The following is a 14,182-nucleotide window of genomic DNA, read 5'->3' as shown; positions in this document are numbered from 1 at the left end:
ACACATCACATTTCTAAAAGAAAAGAAAAATTGTGGTTCACATGTTTTTTCAACTTCCAGCTAAGAATTTTTTTTTTTTCGTGACGTCTTTAAATAGGCCCTTATTAAAAAGGAGGTACCAATCGTCTCTTGACCAATGGGAAGTCGCGGTGGGCGGGTCTATAAGCTGACTGAGCGAGGAGTTGTCCAATCAGTGAGCTTTGGTCGGCGTCATGGTTTAAGTATTTGCGCGTTTCCGCCAGTCTACAGTCCTTTGTAATAATGTCGTCTGAACATGAAGATAGGTAAGACAACGTGTTCCAAGATTTTTTTTTGCTTATGTAAGATTATAAACGTTTTACGGGAAATGCTTAGTCGGTATCACTGATTTAACATGATTTATTTGATAATAACGAATATTTTTCTTCCATCGGCGTTTCAAAAACTAGCATTATCAGCCGTTTTGGCACGTTCGTTCTCTCGCTGTTCCCGCCTCGTAAAAAGTGTGTTTTTTCACCATGTAGTGTAAGTACCGGTCGTTTTACTTTAGATTATACTCGCAATGTTTATTAAAGAGTCTTTTCATATGGTTTTTGTGTCGTCTGTTCGACGATCCGTTAGAATGCCGGCTCTTGTGACGCAACGTGTCTCACGCGCTCGTTCAGTTCCTCGTGTAACCGGCGCGTCCATGCGGCACATGGTCGCTCCCTTTTCCTCGTTTGAAACAGTTTGTCGATATTTTTAACGTTTTTTGTAGTGTACTTCACTTGAGATCCCCGTATAGAGTGCCATGTGATATTAAAAATGTATTTTGTCCGCAAATGTAGGCCTACAAATGAGAAAATATGTAGGGCACATGGCCTTTCCTGGGCTAGACAATAGAGTGTTCTTGTCGTGTAGGCCCAAGGCCTGTCCTCACAGGCCTCTTTTATTAAAGTGTATATAAATGATAAAGATGCCGTTTATTCTTTTAAAATGTTGAAAGAAAAGGGGAAAGTATGTCGTAGGTGAAACGATTAGTTGTATACTATGGGTCTAGAAAGAAATGTGTACATGGATTGGTTTAATGAATTGACGCATGGTATTATTTTATACCGCTCGTATAAGATGCTAACGTTACGTTGTAATGATCGATTGTTTTTTTCCGACGAAGTACCGGAGCCACGTTGTTAATGGCGCTGACTGAAAATGGCGGCCCCTTGGTCATTTTCCTAATTTACGATGTCAGTGTCTTAAAGGAATGCAAAATCGATATTTTAACTATTACAAATGATAAAAAAAATCGTAATACAAACCTATATGCGCAAAAGGAGGTATCAGGCAGAATGACAGCCACAGTAACCGTTCACTTTCATTTTATGGAAAATGATCCAATGCAAGTGAATAGTAGCTGAGGCAGTCATTCTGACTTTCCCCCCCACAAGTTGAGTTTAAGTTTTCGTTTTTACGCGAACGCTCCCTTTAATGTAGGTATTTTAAACATTTAACAATGGATTAATATGTATGGGATGTTTGTAGGTAAAACCCAACACTATAGTGGGCTGAGTGACTGAAGAATTGGATAAAATCCACTTAAATGCTATGTTTTAGTCCTTTAGCTGCTTTGGGCATCATAATGTGAAATGAGTTTTACATCAAAGCTGTACTAATTACATTCTCTCATTTCAGACCCAGAGACAATGGCCCTGAGGGGATGGAGCCAGATGGTATCATTGAGGTTGGTGTCTCTTAAGAGCCATTTAATTACTTTAATTATATTGATATTTTTATTTATTTTTTTTTAAATCGGCAGCAACTAAATTTATTTTTTTTTAAACAGAGTAACTGGAAGGAGATTGTTGATAGTTTTGATGATATGAACCTGCGAGAGGCTCTTCTCAGAGGAATCTATGCTTACGGTTTTGAGAAACCTTCTGCCATTCAGCAGAGGGCAATTCTCCCTTGTATCAAGGGTATGTAGAATTTTCTTTTCGTCTGCTTAGTCATTTAATTATTGAATTATAAGCTCTTTATTCGCACCCTTATCAACTGGGCAAGGCTGTGTCTGACAGTGACACTCTGACCTATATCTGGTAAGGGCAGATGAAATAAAGCCCATACTCATCCCAGTCAACTCAACACAGTGAGGCATAGGCTGTTTCATGCTATGGGCACAATCTGCTTCCATACTTTCTAGTGTTGTCACAATACTGGAATTTCTAACTTCAATACGATACCTTGAAAAATATCAATATTCGATACGTTTTCTATACCACTGGGAAAAACTCCCATGTATACTGCCATACAGATGTTCTTATCTCATAATTTGATTTAATTGGGTAATTTTGCTGCAGTAGCGTTCACAGCATGGGGAAGCTTTATTTAAAACTGAAGTGTATTTCCCCCCAAAAAAAAAGTGTAATAAGAAATTGCAGACAATAGTGCACATAGATTAAAGAAACATGACAAACTTTAGGTGTTTCAGGTGGGTCTAAAAATAGTATTTGGACAAATTCACAAATGTAATAAAACACTGGATTGTCTTTACTGTAAAAATTAAATGCAATTTAAGTTACAAAAGCAGCAAGTGATTTCCTTAATTTTGTCTTCTTTTTTTTATTATCGTGACCAATGGCAGCGGGTTTATTAGGTTACTATCACTTTAAGAGCTTGTGCGCAGAAACATGTGCTGTGTTCCCAAACTGACTTAACTGAACAGGCCTACTCACCAAAATGGGTGTTTTGATAATTTTGTGTATTTGACCGTTTAAGCGCTATATGCCATGAAAACCAAGTCAGTTTGGTACTTGGCTTTATGAGAACGCCACTTGTATAGATCAGTGGTGTGAGCGTGAAACCTGTGGGAATTACTAAAGTGATGCGCGTGAGGCAAGCACTATCCAAATGGAGCGACTGAGACTAGTGATAATGCGGGTCGACTGGCGTGGAGCAAAGCGGGCATTTTCAGCTTATTCCTAAACTCCATAGGAATGAACTGAAAACACTCACACCACTCCACGCCAGTGGACACAACGTGAGAGGAAGTCACTTCACCGGAGGGAAGAGAAAGTGAGAATGCGTAGCTGGTATCTGTATATCGATACTGTAGAGAAGGGGTATTGGAATAGTTTCAGATATTTCGGTATCGATGTTTTTGACAACACTAGTACTTTCAACGTTACTTTTTAACATTACAGCCAGTTTGAAACTCGATGCAATTAAATGGCCTTTGATTAATAATCTTCAATTTTCTGTCTATAGGTTATGATGTCATTGCACAGGCTCAGTCTGGCACAGGAAAGACAGCCACATTTGCTATCTCCATTCTGCAGCAGGTAGATGTGGAGCTGAAGGCTACACAAGCTATGGTTCTGGCTCCTACCAGAGAGCTGGCTCAGCAGGTGAGAAGCATTACTCATTCAGGTTTGCTGTAGCACACAGGTTGTCTTTGTCTTCTGTGTCTCCAAAGGAAAAGTGTGGAAAGAGAGCTTCAGTTTTTAAGCATGTCCCCTATCATTTGGGCAAGGCTGTGTCTATCTGTGACGCAGTCCTATATCTGTTAGGGGCAGAGGAAATGAAGGCCATATTCATCCCAGTCAGCTCATCACAGTGAGACAAAGACTGTTTCATGCTATGGGCACAGATTCTTATCCTAAAGTTATGTTAAAACATAACTTTTTGTTATTGTAAGCACAGGTGGTGGTTCAGATAAAGTTTTTATTGCTAAAATGTCTTTGTCTTCCTCAGATTCAGAAGGTTGTCCTGGCTCTTGGAGACTACATGGGGGCAACCTGCCATGCCTGCATTGGTGGCACTAATGTCCGTACTGATGTTCAGAAGCTTCAGGCTGATGTGCCCCACATAGTGGTTGGGACCCCTGGCCGTGTGTTTGACATGCTTAACCGCAGATATCTCTGTAAGTACAAATGGTCACTTGTTTTAGTGGGCTGTCTTGAGACTTGTTTTAGCATTCATTGCAATAAACTGAATGGGTAGTTGAGAAATTTCATAGGTTAGTATTCTGCATGCCTAATGTCTTAGACGTGACACTTTTGTTTTACTATTTCAGCTCCTAAATATATAAAGATGTTTGCACTGGATGAGGCAGATGAAATGTTGAGCCGTGGTTTCAAGGACCAAATCTATGAGATCTTTCAGAAGTTGGCCACAGATACTCAGGTAATCTCATACTTTTCAGTTTACAATTTTTCTTGGTGCCCACACCAAAGTCACCTCTCCTCTCCAGCTTTGTATGCTGTTTGGGAATCATGAGCTTTGGTAGAGAAATGTAACTGCTTTCCACAATGATTGGGCTCTTGGTCCCTCTTCATGACTATTAAGCAGCTGACACTTCATACCTTAAATGTTTTAAATTGCTGTGCAACTTGTAGTAACTTCTATATAGATGAAAGCTGACATAGCATTCAATTCACGTTTAATTGTATAGCGCTTTTTACAATCCATAGTTTCAAAGCAGCTTTACAGAAGATGCATGGTCTACATTACAATTTAGAGTGTGTTACCGGAGGGGACTTTGTCCAAGTAATGTATTTCAGCAGTGTACATGTATACATATCACACAGTTGGCTAACAATGTATTTAAGGTAGAAGCAATGAGTTAATTGAAGTAATGAATACATGTTAAATTTCCTCCTCCACCTTGATCAGCTTGGCTGATTGCCGTGGATTTGATCATGATGACTGTAAATTGTTACCTTTTTGTGTTATGGGCATCTTCAGGTTGTGGTTAGTGTTGACTCCTTTTGTAAGCTGTAACCTTGTTTGTTTTCTAGGTGATTCTTTTGTCTGCCACCATGCCTCAGGAGGTGCTGGAGGTGACTACAAAGTTCATGAGAGATCCTATTCGTATCCTAGTTAAGAAAGAAGAGCTGACCCTTGAGGGTATCCGGCAGTTCTACATCAATGTTGAGAAGGAGGTGAGTGAAATAATTTTAGGGTAGAGAAAGGAATTATTACTCAACTGTTCATTTTGTCATTTGTCCAAAGTGTACAGCTGTTTGTGACTGAAGTTGTAATGCTGTTTTGTGATGATCCCCATGCGTGTCAACTGATCCCAGACTCACTGCAGTGCTCAATGTCTGTTAAGCGTTTTGCTTGGCAGTGCATTTTGAGCCTGTAGGACTCTGGGAACATGATCATAACTTGAGTCTGAAAACGGCACCACCTAGTGGCAGAGCTGTTTTTTCCAGTCTGTCTCGCTCTCTCCATTTGCTAAGGTCTTTTCTCTGTCTTTCAGGAGTGGAAGTTGGACACATTGTGTGATCTTTACGAAACCCTGACCATCACTCAGGCTGTAATCTTCATCAACACCCGCCGGAAGGTGGACTGGCTGACTGAGAAAATGCATGCGAGGGACTTCACTGTTTCTGCGCTGGTGAGTGACTATAACATGTTGAGGTGTGTATAGTCTTTCAAAATGCCTTTGTTATGAATTTTTGCACTGTGACTCCATAGCATGGTGACATGGAGCAGAAGGAGAGGGACATCATCATGAAAGAGTTCCGTTCTGGCTCCAGTCGAGTCCTCATCACTACCGACCTGCTGGTAAGCAACCTTTCATCTTCCCCTTTACCCACAGTTCAGAGATGGCACACCAAGGATCCCTCTTCCACCAGCGTTCTGTGCTGTGATGGGAATCAAGTTCTTTGGGAGATTATTCTAACTGCTATCCACAGTGCCTGGGTCACCAATCCCTCAACACAACTTTAAAGCAGCTGACATTTGTTTTTCAAACACAGTGTTGATTTTAATTAACTTGGGTTTACTAGTTGACCACTTTTTTGAATTTTACTGTTTCTGACTGTACTCTTATTACTTTTATAGGCTAGAGGCATTGATGTGCAGCAGGTTTCTCTGGTTATCAACTATGACCTTCCAACCAACAGGGAGAACTATATTCACAGGTGAGTCTAAGAGCTTTTTCTGTGGTGATGGTTGTCTGGTTTGTGCATTTGTGGCTGTTGTGTAATTTGTTTTGTTTTTTTGTAGAATCGGCCGTGGTGGACGTTTTGGTAGAAAGGGCGTCGCTATTAACATGATTACCGAAGATGACAAGCGCACGCTCCGAGACATTGAAACCTTCTACAATACTACTGTGGAGGAAATGCCCATGAACGTTGCTGATCTGATCTAAGACCCTTTCCTCTTTCCCTATATTTTTTTTTCTTTTTTTTTTTTTCTTCTCTTCCCTCTTTAGTCTCATTCCAACCTACATCCATTTTCATGCAAATCCCTCACAAATCAAGTACTGTCAGTTCTGAGGGGATGATTTTCATAAATCCAGTATGTTGGCCACATCATTGAATTCTTGATGATTCAGAATGATTACTCAAGATTCATAAGGCTCATTTGGTCTTACCCATTTTAAATGGTGCCATCTACTGATCAAGAGGAGGTGTTGCAGGGCTTATTTGCATGTGTGGTGTAAATGTTAATGCACTGACTCGCATAATGGATTGGAGACATACCCTGCTTTTCTTGATAGTGTTGGGTTAACCATATTTGAGATGTGACTTTACATTGGAAGTTTTTGTTTGTTTTTTTTTTTGCACAGGGCAAAGGATGTAAACTATGTAGTGATTCATGTTTTATATGGAGGACTTGGACTTTTATTCCAAACTGCGAGTCACTGCCATTTTCCTTTTACCGAAGCATCCGAGGTAGGTTAAGATCTGCTTTATTTAAAAAAAGAAAAGGTTGCTTCAGTCCAAAAGGAAGTTGGTTAGTGGGAACAAATCCGATTCTACGATTGCAAAATGTGGTCAAGTAATTTTCTCAAGTTGTCCAATTCTTCTGTTACATCTTTTGTGTTGTCCTGTGTGCGTGGCTGTAGCTTTTTCGATTTTTGTAAATAGGCTTTACTCTGGCGGGATGAGTGGCTGAAGGCATTAGAAGTGAATTTGGAATGGTTGGCATGACTGGTTAATGACCCACCATTGTATTGCCTCAGATTTTCTCTGCATCAAAGTCCTATTGAGGAGTGTTGCTCCTATAACCTACCTCACCAAACTGTGTTGGAGGGGTCTAAATATGTTAAGGACCAAACTGCAGTAGTAGAGTATATAGAGATCATTATGTCTTCGTATTGTTCAAAAAAATGCCTGTCTTTTGTTGGGTGGGTTTGGATGTAGGGTTTACATGTGGGGTGGTCAGTGCTATTTTTTTAAACAAATTTATTACAAATGTGATAATTATTAACCTTTTTGAGACAGAAGCCATGTATTAAATCTTTTCTACATTGGACTCTGTATAGTATTTATTTTAATGGTCTGAAATAAAGGTATTTCCCATTTTTAACATGCTAAGTTGCCTCTTGTTCGTGTTTTTTACCAGTTTTAAGAAAAAAATGATAAAATGCAGCTATGTAGACTTTAACCCTGGTTTCACAGACAACGCTTATTTTAGTCCTAGACTAAAATGCATGAGTTTTAACTTATACTGACAGATCTTAAATTATATCAGAGCCATTGTTTTGTCTCAAGATGCATTAAAGTGTGTGGGTTGCTTTTTTTTTTTTTTGAACTAAGGCCTAATCCTGGCTTGGTCTAAGACCTGTCTGTGTGAAACCAGGCTTAAATGTAATCTATTGTCTTTTTTCCTGGTTGAGCTTTAAAAGAGAATTTAATGAGCTCAATGTGTTATAACTTGCTGTATATCAAAATTCCAATTGCTGTTTCTGTCCTCTGGCTGGGAAGTACTGTGGAAGTCAATAGGGTCCATCAACTGTTTGGTTACCCATATTCTTCAAAATATGGAACTTTTTTCAGCAGAATTCATACAGGTTTGGAACAACTTGAGGTGGAGTAAATGACAATTTTCATTTTTGGGTGAGCTATGCCTTTTTAAAGGGTTAGTTTACCAAAAATATTACTCCTGTTGTTCCACACCCATAAGACCTTCATTCATCTTTGAAACAAAAATTAAGAGATTTGATTTAAATGTGAGGGGTATATGACTCCTCCATAGACAGCAATATAACCACCACATTCAAGGTCCAGAAAGGTATTAAAGACATTAACCCCCTGGGGTCTGAGGAAACGGTGACATGTCCTGACGTTTGTGCTTTTTTCAGTTGCTTGTAAACCTATTAATGGCAAAAGTGTCATTACACTATTCAGCACGAACTAGGCTATCATAATATGTGAGCAACATGTACATGTTTGTATTTTTGAGAGAATGTTTGTGTGGTTATTGAAAAAACAAACTGAAATACAGCCACAAATCAAATATTAAATGTGTTCAAGACTTCTGGGTATTGGAGTTTGTAGACTAGATTTTTTGCTTCAAATGATGTAAAAATGATCCTGCTTACTCGTTCATATAAAACAATTGATTTAAATTTTGTAAGACACTTTGTTCCTTGGCATGAATCTTCATGAATAATGCTGTGATTCACACCTGTGAAGACAAGGGTGATCTCACCATTATACTTAATTACATCTGAATCTGACTGTGCAATAACTTCTAAAAGATGAACAACTCAACTGTGTATGGTTACTAATATTTTTAAATATTGTACAAATATGTTGGAAATATATGTTTATTAATAAATGTTAAATATCTTTTAAATACATTTTGTTGAAAATAATATTTGAAGTGAAAACATTTTTAGACAACATGTTATCATCTAACGCAGTAAAGCAAATAAAGCAAATTTTCTGTTACGTATGTAAGAATATAAATATATTAATATTTATTTTGCTATTTTATGTAGCTTATTTTCAAAGACACTAGGCCTATGATCAAAATATCCTATATGACATATTATAAAATATTACAGTTTATTGTAACACAAAGCAAACTAATGATTTTTATGTGACCCCTGTCTTTGAGATTTTCTTTAGCTATCCCATATAAGCAATTTACCAAAATATGATAGGCCTGTTAGGTTACCTGGATAAATTTGCTTTAACATTTAATATTTTACCTGCCATGTAAGAAAAATGACTGACAAAAATCTCATAAAACAACCACAATATCAAAATCTTTTCTGTATTTGACAGGCTCTTTCATTGACTTTCATATCCAATTTATTTATGAGCCTACATTTTGGTGACTTAAAATAATTTTCTAAAGATTTACCATGAATTACTGAGAATCGAACTTTTCCCAAAATGGTCATGATTTCATTTATCGGTAACTGCATGATTAATCGTAAAATATTATCACGAAATACTCCACAAATAACACATAACCACTGTTGACAAAGAATGTTTTTTTTCCTAATGAAGCAAAAAGGTGCTAAAGGCCTAGACTGTTTAAAGGCATATTCCCTTTCTAATTACTTCCTCTGTATTTATTTAAAATATAAGTGCATAATTAGTACAAATGGCACACTTCATGTGCACTCTACAAGACCATAGGGTGTCCCATTTGTCATTGTAGGTTTCAGAACGGTGCTCACAAGCGCACTGAAGCGAGCGCCTCTGCAGATTTCTAAAAGACAGTCAAAGGACACATTACGTTATGAAAGTGTGGACCACAAAGGCAATGCTTTTCATTTGGGACTGGGCCTTTGTCTGACACCCATTTCAGGTCTTGGAGTCTCTACTAATGAGCTGATGACCTGAATCAAGTGTGTTTGATTAGGGTAACACACTAAATGTGTAATGCTGGAGAAGCTTCAGAAACAAAACACTTTTATGAAACATATTCATTTTCTCTATGCATAAGAGCAGATATTAGTTAACAGCCTCCCTAAATTTTGTAAAATAAAAAAATATTTTTATTATTATTTATGACCAATATGGCAAAATAATCATTCACATTTCTCTAAGTCTTTTATAAAAGTGTTTCTTTATGGAATTAAATAAGAAATATTCAAAGATTTACATTTAGGTTTAAGTTATAATTGAAAGAATGCAATATGTCAATTTTCATTCAGGTTTTTCATTTATCAATTATGATTAATCCATGTACTATAAAGGCACTGTATGGTAACATGTCTGATAACTTTTTTTGACTCAACAGTAGATCGCTGAAGGCTTTGATAGGAACCTCTGCGGCTGTTCAGGGGAACTACTCAACTCTCAAATTATTTACAACAGTACAATTATTTATTTTCACATCCTTCGGAAAGCAATATCGCCAGATGCTATGTTGCTGCTTCAAGCCAAGATGTAAGAGGTTAAAGTGGATGGATGGAGACGACACTGGATTCAGCCCACAGACACACAGATGAACAGATGACACTTCTGGAGTGACTGGTCTCACACCTGGAACAAATAAAACAGAAATGAGTTTTGTTGCCTAAATTCATTACACTTAGAACAGGTAAGAAAGTTTCTTATTTTTAGGTGTAAATTACGAAGTGACTTTGAAGACCTCCAGGAAACTACATAGAGTTCAATATTCTCATAACATATTTGTCATTTACTTCTGGATGTTTCCATCTCAGTACTTTTGTCCTTCACTTCATCCTGAGCTCTTGTTTTTGGTGGATTTTTTTCCTCAAACAGAAAGATTTTCTGAACCGATGACACTTCTGGAGAGGCTGTGACCGGTCTTACACCTTGAACAAACAACAGAAATTAGTTTACTTGCTTAAATTCATAACACTTAGAACATGTAAGATGTTCAAAATACATCTTAAATAGTTCTTAAAATGTTCAGGCTTCTGCTGCAGAAGAGAGCAGATCAAATGGCAGCAATCTGTGCAGAAAGATGGAGAGATGTCTGATTATTACCGTAAACTTTACATCTGCTCTACTGAATCCTTCTAAGATCTTCAGGTCAGAAGGCCAACAAATTCCTGCATTATCTATTCTGCCATCTTCTATAAAGCCTATGAAGTTTAGCATTAGAATTGTACTTGTACAAATCACTTTCTGTCAAGCCAGGTTTGTACCAGGTGTTCATATTGATCCTGTATAGGTTGGAAGTATCTGGAAAGTGTCCGCACAGCATTCTGAACAAGAGGATTCCCAGAGTCCAGACTGTCGCCAGCTTTCCATGAAACTCACCCTTCATCCTGTACTCGGGAGGGCAATACATCATTGTGCCTGGAGGAAAGAGAGTTTGTCCCATGTGTGAGTCTCTACCGCAGCATGAGTTCACTGATTCACAAGAGTTTTGAGAACTAATACACACCACAGAATCTTGTGTAGGCAGATTCTGTCAGGAGATCACCACATCCAAAGTCAATGAGTTTGACTTTGAGGTTCTTAAAGTCTATCAGCAGGTTCTCTAATTTTATGTCCCCATGGTAAACCCCACGGCGCACACATCAGAGACTAGTGTTGCCCCCCACATGATGAAGCGTGCAAACTTCTCGTCGATGCTGCCGCCGTTGCTTTCCACTAAGCGAGAGACACCCACGCTGTGCGAGAAGCACTCGAGGACCATGATGTAGAAGTCCTGTTGGTCCTGAATCGATGCTGCACTACGTCGACACTCGCTGGACGGGTGTACACCTCGGCCAGCCAGGCAGCATCTGCGCTACACTCAATGGCGGTACTCCAGGTGTACCAGGCTAAGCTCCTGCGGGTCCTGGATGAGGCTGGACACGACTCAGCCACCTTCAAGGAGCTGAGCAGCGCCACAGACCTGACCTTGCATGCCACCAAGACCACGGCTCAGGCTATTGGGCGTTCGATGGCCAGCCTGGTGGTACTGGAGCACCACCTGTGGTTGAACTTGACTGAGATCAAGGACATGGACAAAGCCATCTTCCTCAACTCGCCTGTCTCCCCCACTGGCCTCTTTGTCCCTGCCATTGTTGGGTTTGCTGAGCGTTTCACAAGTCATCCCAGGCCATCCAACACTTTCTGCCAAAGCGCTCCAGCTCAGTAGCCACCCAATGCTACGCCAGTAGCCACTCAGCCTGCACCACAGCCTGAGCACCGGCAACGCTTGTGCTCTGCTAAGCGCCACCCCCCTCCAAAGCGAAAGGGACCCTGGCCCAAGATAGTGCTGGACCCTGCGCCTCAGAAGTCGGCCTGATGCTCAGGAAAGGAAGAGGAAGAGTTTTCCTGTCACACCGTTCAGTTCCGGGTGCTTGAAAAAATGTGTTTGTTGCCTGTACAGAGCCTGTTCAAATGCCCTGGCAGTGCACCACTGTTATAGCGGATAACAGTCCCTCACAGCGACTCAGTCCCAAAACCAATCCAGCCCCTTGCCACGCGGGCCAAGGCCTGGCAGGCCATCCTCAGTGTCAACTTGGGTGCTGAACATAGTAAAACGAGGTTATGTACATATTCGCTGTCCAATTCGCTCAAAGGGCCCCATTATTTAATGGCATGTTCCAAACCTCTGTGGAAAGTAGGGATGTGCATGTCCTGCGTTCCGAGGTGAATACCATGCTGGCAAAAGGTGCCATAGAGGTGGTTCCCCCAACACTGAGCAAGTCAGGCTTCTACAGCAGGTACTTCCTTGTTCCCAAAAAGGATCGCGGTCTCAGACCCATCCTTGATCTCAGACATCTGAACAGGGCCCTGATAAAGCGGTCATTCAGAATGATCACTTTGAAGCAGATCTTCCCACAAATTCGCCCGGGAGACTGGTTCTTTACCCTTGATCTGAAAGACGCTTATTTTCACATCCAGATGGCCCCCATCACAGGCAATTCTTGAGATTCGCCTTTGAAGGGGTGGCATATCAATACACAGTCCTTCCGTTCGGCTCTCTCCCCTCTGAGTCAGATGGGTGTACGCATGCTGAACTACCTCGACGAATGGCTCGTACTGGCCCTGTCAGAGGCAGAGCTAATATCTCACAGATCCATCATCCTCAACCACTTTTGTCAATTTTCCCAAGAGCTCGTTATCTCCCAGCCAACGTGTCTCGTTCCTGGGGATAATTTTAGACTCAACCCACATGAGGGTCGTGGTCTCGCCAGAATGATCTCTGGCCATTCAGCAGCTCCTGAAAACTTTTACACCCAGGGCTTCTCTGCCGCTCAGACTGTTTCAGAAGATGCTAGGTCTAATGAGCTCGGCATCTCCAGCTCTGCAGCTGGGCTTGCTTTGTATGCCCCTGCTGTAGTTCTGGTTTAAACCACGGGTCCCGTCCCTATCCTGGCAACATGGTCGCTGCTTGCTCAAGGTGAATCAGGCATGCATCACAACCCTGGCCCCTTGGATGAATCCCTGCTGGTTCGAGCAGGGCGTGGCAATTGGGACAATGGACAAGAGGAAGGTCGTCTTCACAGATGCCTCCAAAATGGGTTAGGGGGCTCTGTGCAACAAAAGTGAGCTTCATATCAACCGTCTGGAAATGATGGTGGTATATCAAGCTCTCCAAACGTTCCTTCTTCTCCTGGTGGGACACCATGTCTTGGTCAGATCAGACAGCATGACGGTGGTGTCCTTCATAAATCATCAGGGTGGGCTCCCTTCAAAGCCCCTTTTCACTCTAGCGAAAACCATTCTAGAGTGGGCTCATAGAGAGCAGCGCATATACAGGGCGTACTGTACACAGGGACGGACATGTTGTCCCGGAACAACCTTCCCTCGGAGGAATGGTCGCTCCACCCCCGCACAGTTCAGGAAATTTGGGATGTCTTCGGGAGGGCAGAGGTCGACCTCTTTGCTTCAGAAGACAGTTATCACTGCCCAATAAAATCATCACGCAAACTCCCAGTGTGAATGCACCGTTACAGTTCCTCCTGATCCAAAACACTGAGCTTATGCTGCATTCATGCCATAAGTAATTTAATTAAGAGATGGCAACCCGTGACGTTATACTCGGAGCATTTAGTGACTCGAATTTATGCGATTCAGTGGCAACACTACCAACGACGCAATGAATCTGCAGCAGTGGTACGGGTCAGAGCTCTTTAAGTTGTGTTCATTATTAAAAGTTCATTACTGTAATATTGTGTGCTTTGAGATTATTGCTTTTTTATTACTTTTGAGGTAATTTAACGCCATCTCTCGTGATGCTTTTGCTCCCTGCTGTAAGCGTTCATGTGTTTTGAAGGAGGCGTGGCTTTGGAGACACTCTGAAAGGAGGGTGGGATCTTATGATTTCAAAGCCAGCTCGCCTTTGCTAGCCTCTCCCAAAATGACCTACCCTACCATTAAACCTGGTGATGAAAGTTGTATGTGAGAATAAAATGACATATTTAAATGTATTTTTAGTATTTTAAATACAAAATACTTTCTCTCAAAGTATTTAATTACAAATTACATTTGATTTTTTCTTTGTTAAGGAAAATACAAATTGCAAGATACTCAAAAATATGTATGTATTTTAAATACATATA

General features: G+C 40.5%; 1 protein-coding gene and 1 non-coding gene across 2 annotated transcripts; both read left to right on the top strand.

Moving 5' to 3' along the window:
- Positions 1–190: 190 nt before the first annotated feature.
- On the top strand, positions 191–8,462 carry eif4a1a (eukaryotic translation initiation factor 4A1A). The gene is made up of 11 exons (XM_067401693.1): positions 191–284; positions 1,648–1,696; positions 1,799–1,931; positions 3,220–3,359; positions 3,706–3,874; positions 4,028–4,137; positions 4,752–4,895; positions 5,216–5,353; positions 5,434–5,523; positions 5,803–5,882; positions 5,968–8,462. The coding sequence occupies exons 1-11, from the start codon at positions 262–264 to the stop codon at positions 6,110–6,112; spliced, it is 1,221 nt and encodes a 406-aa protein (XP_067257794.1). The 5' UTR covers positions 191–261; the 3' UTR covers positions 6,113–8,462.
- On the top strand, positions 4,999–5,135 carry LOC137031386 (small nucleolar RNA SNORD10). Its single transcript, XR_010896529.1, has one exon. It is a non-coding gene; the product is annotated as a small nucleolar RNA SNORD10 (small nucleolar RNA).
- Positions 8,463–14,182: the final 5,720 nt, after the last annotated feature.

This window comes from Chanodichthys erythropterus, chromosome 11 (genome assembly GCF_024489055.1).
Source record: "Chanodichthys erythropterus isolate Z2021 chromosome 11, ASM2448905v1, whole genome shotgun sequence".
NCBI lineage: Eukaryota > Metazoa > Chordata > Actinopteri > Cypriniformes > Xenocyprididae > Chanodichthys > Chanodichthys erythropterus.
The sequence above is the reverse complement of the archived record's forward strand: the minus strand, read 5'-3'. Positions and strand labels throughout refer to the sequence as shown.

Bases quoted from the DNA above. Each gene is read 5' to 3' on its own strand.
- eif4a1a (XM_067401693.1), top strand. From the start codon at position 262: ATGTCGTCTGAACATGAAGATAG. The intron at 285-1,647 runs GTAAGACAACGT...CTCTCATTTCAG, and splicing joins TCGTCTGAACATGAAGATAG to ACCCAGAGACAATGGCCCTG. The intron at 5,524-5,802 runs GTAAGCAACCTT...TTACTTTTATAG, and splicing joins TCATCACTACCGACCTGCTG to GCTAGAGGCATTGATGTGCA.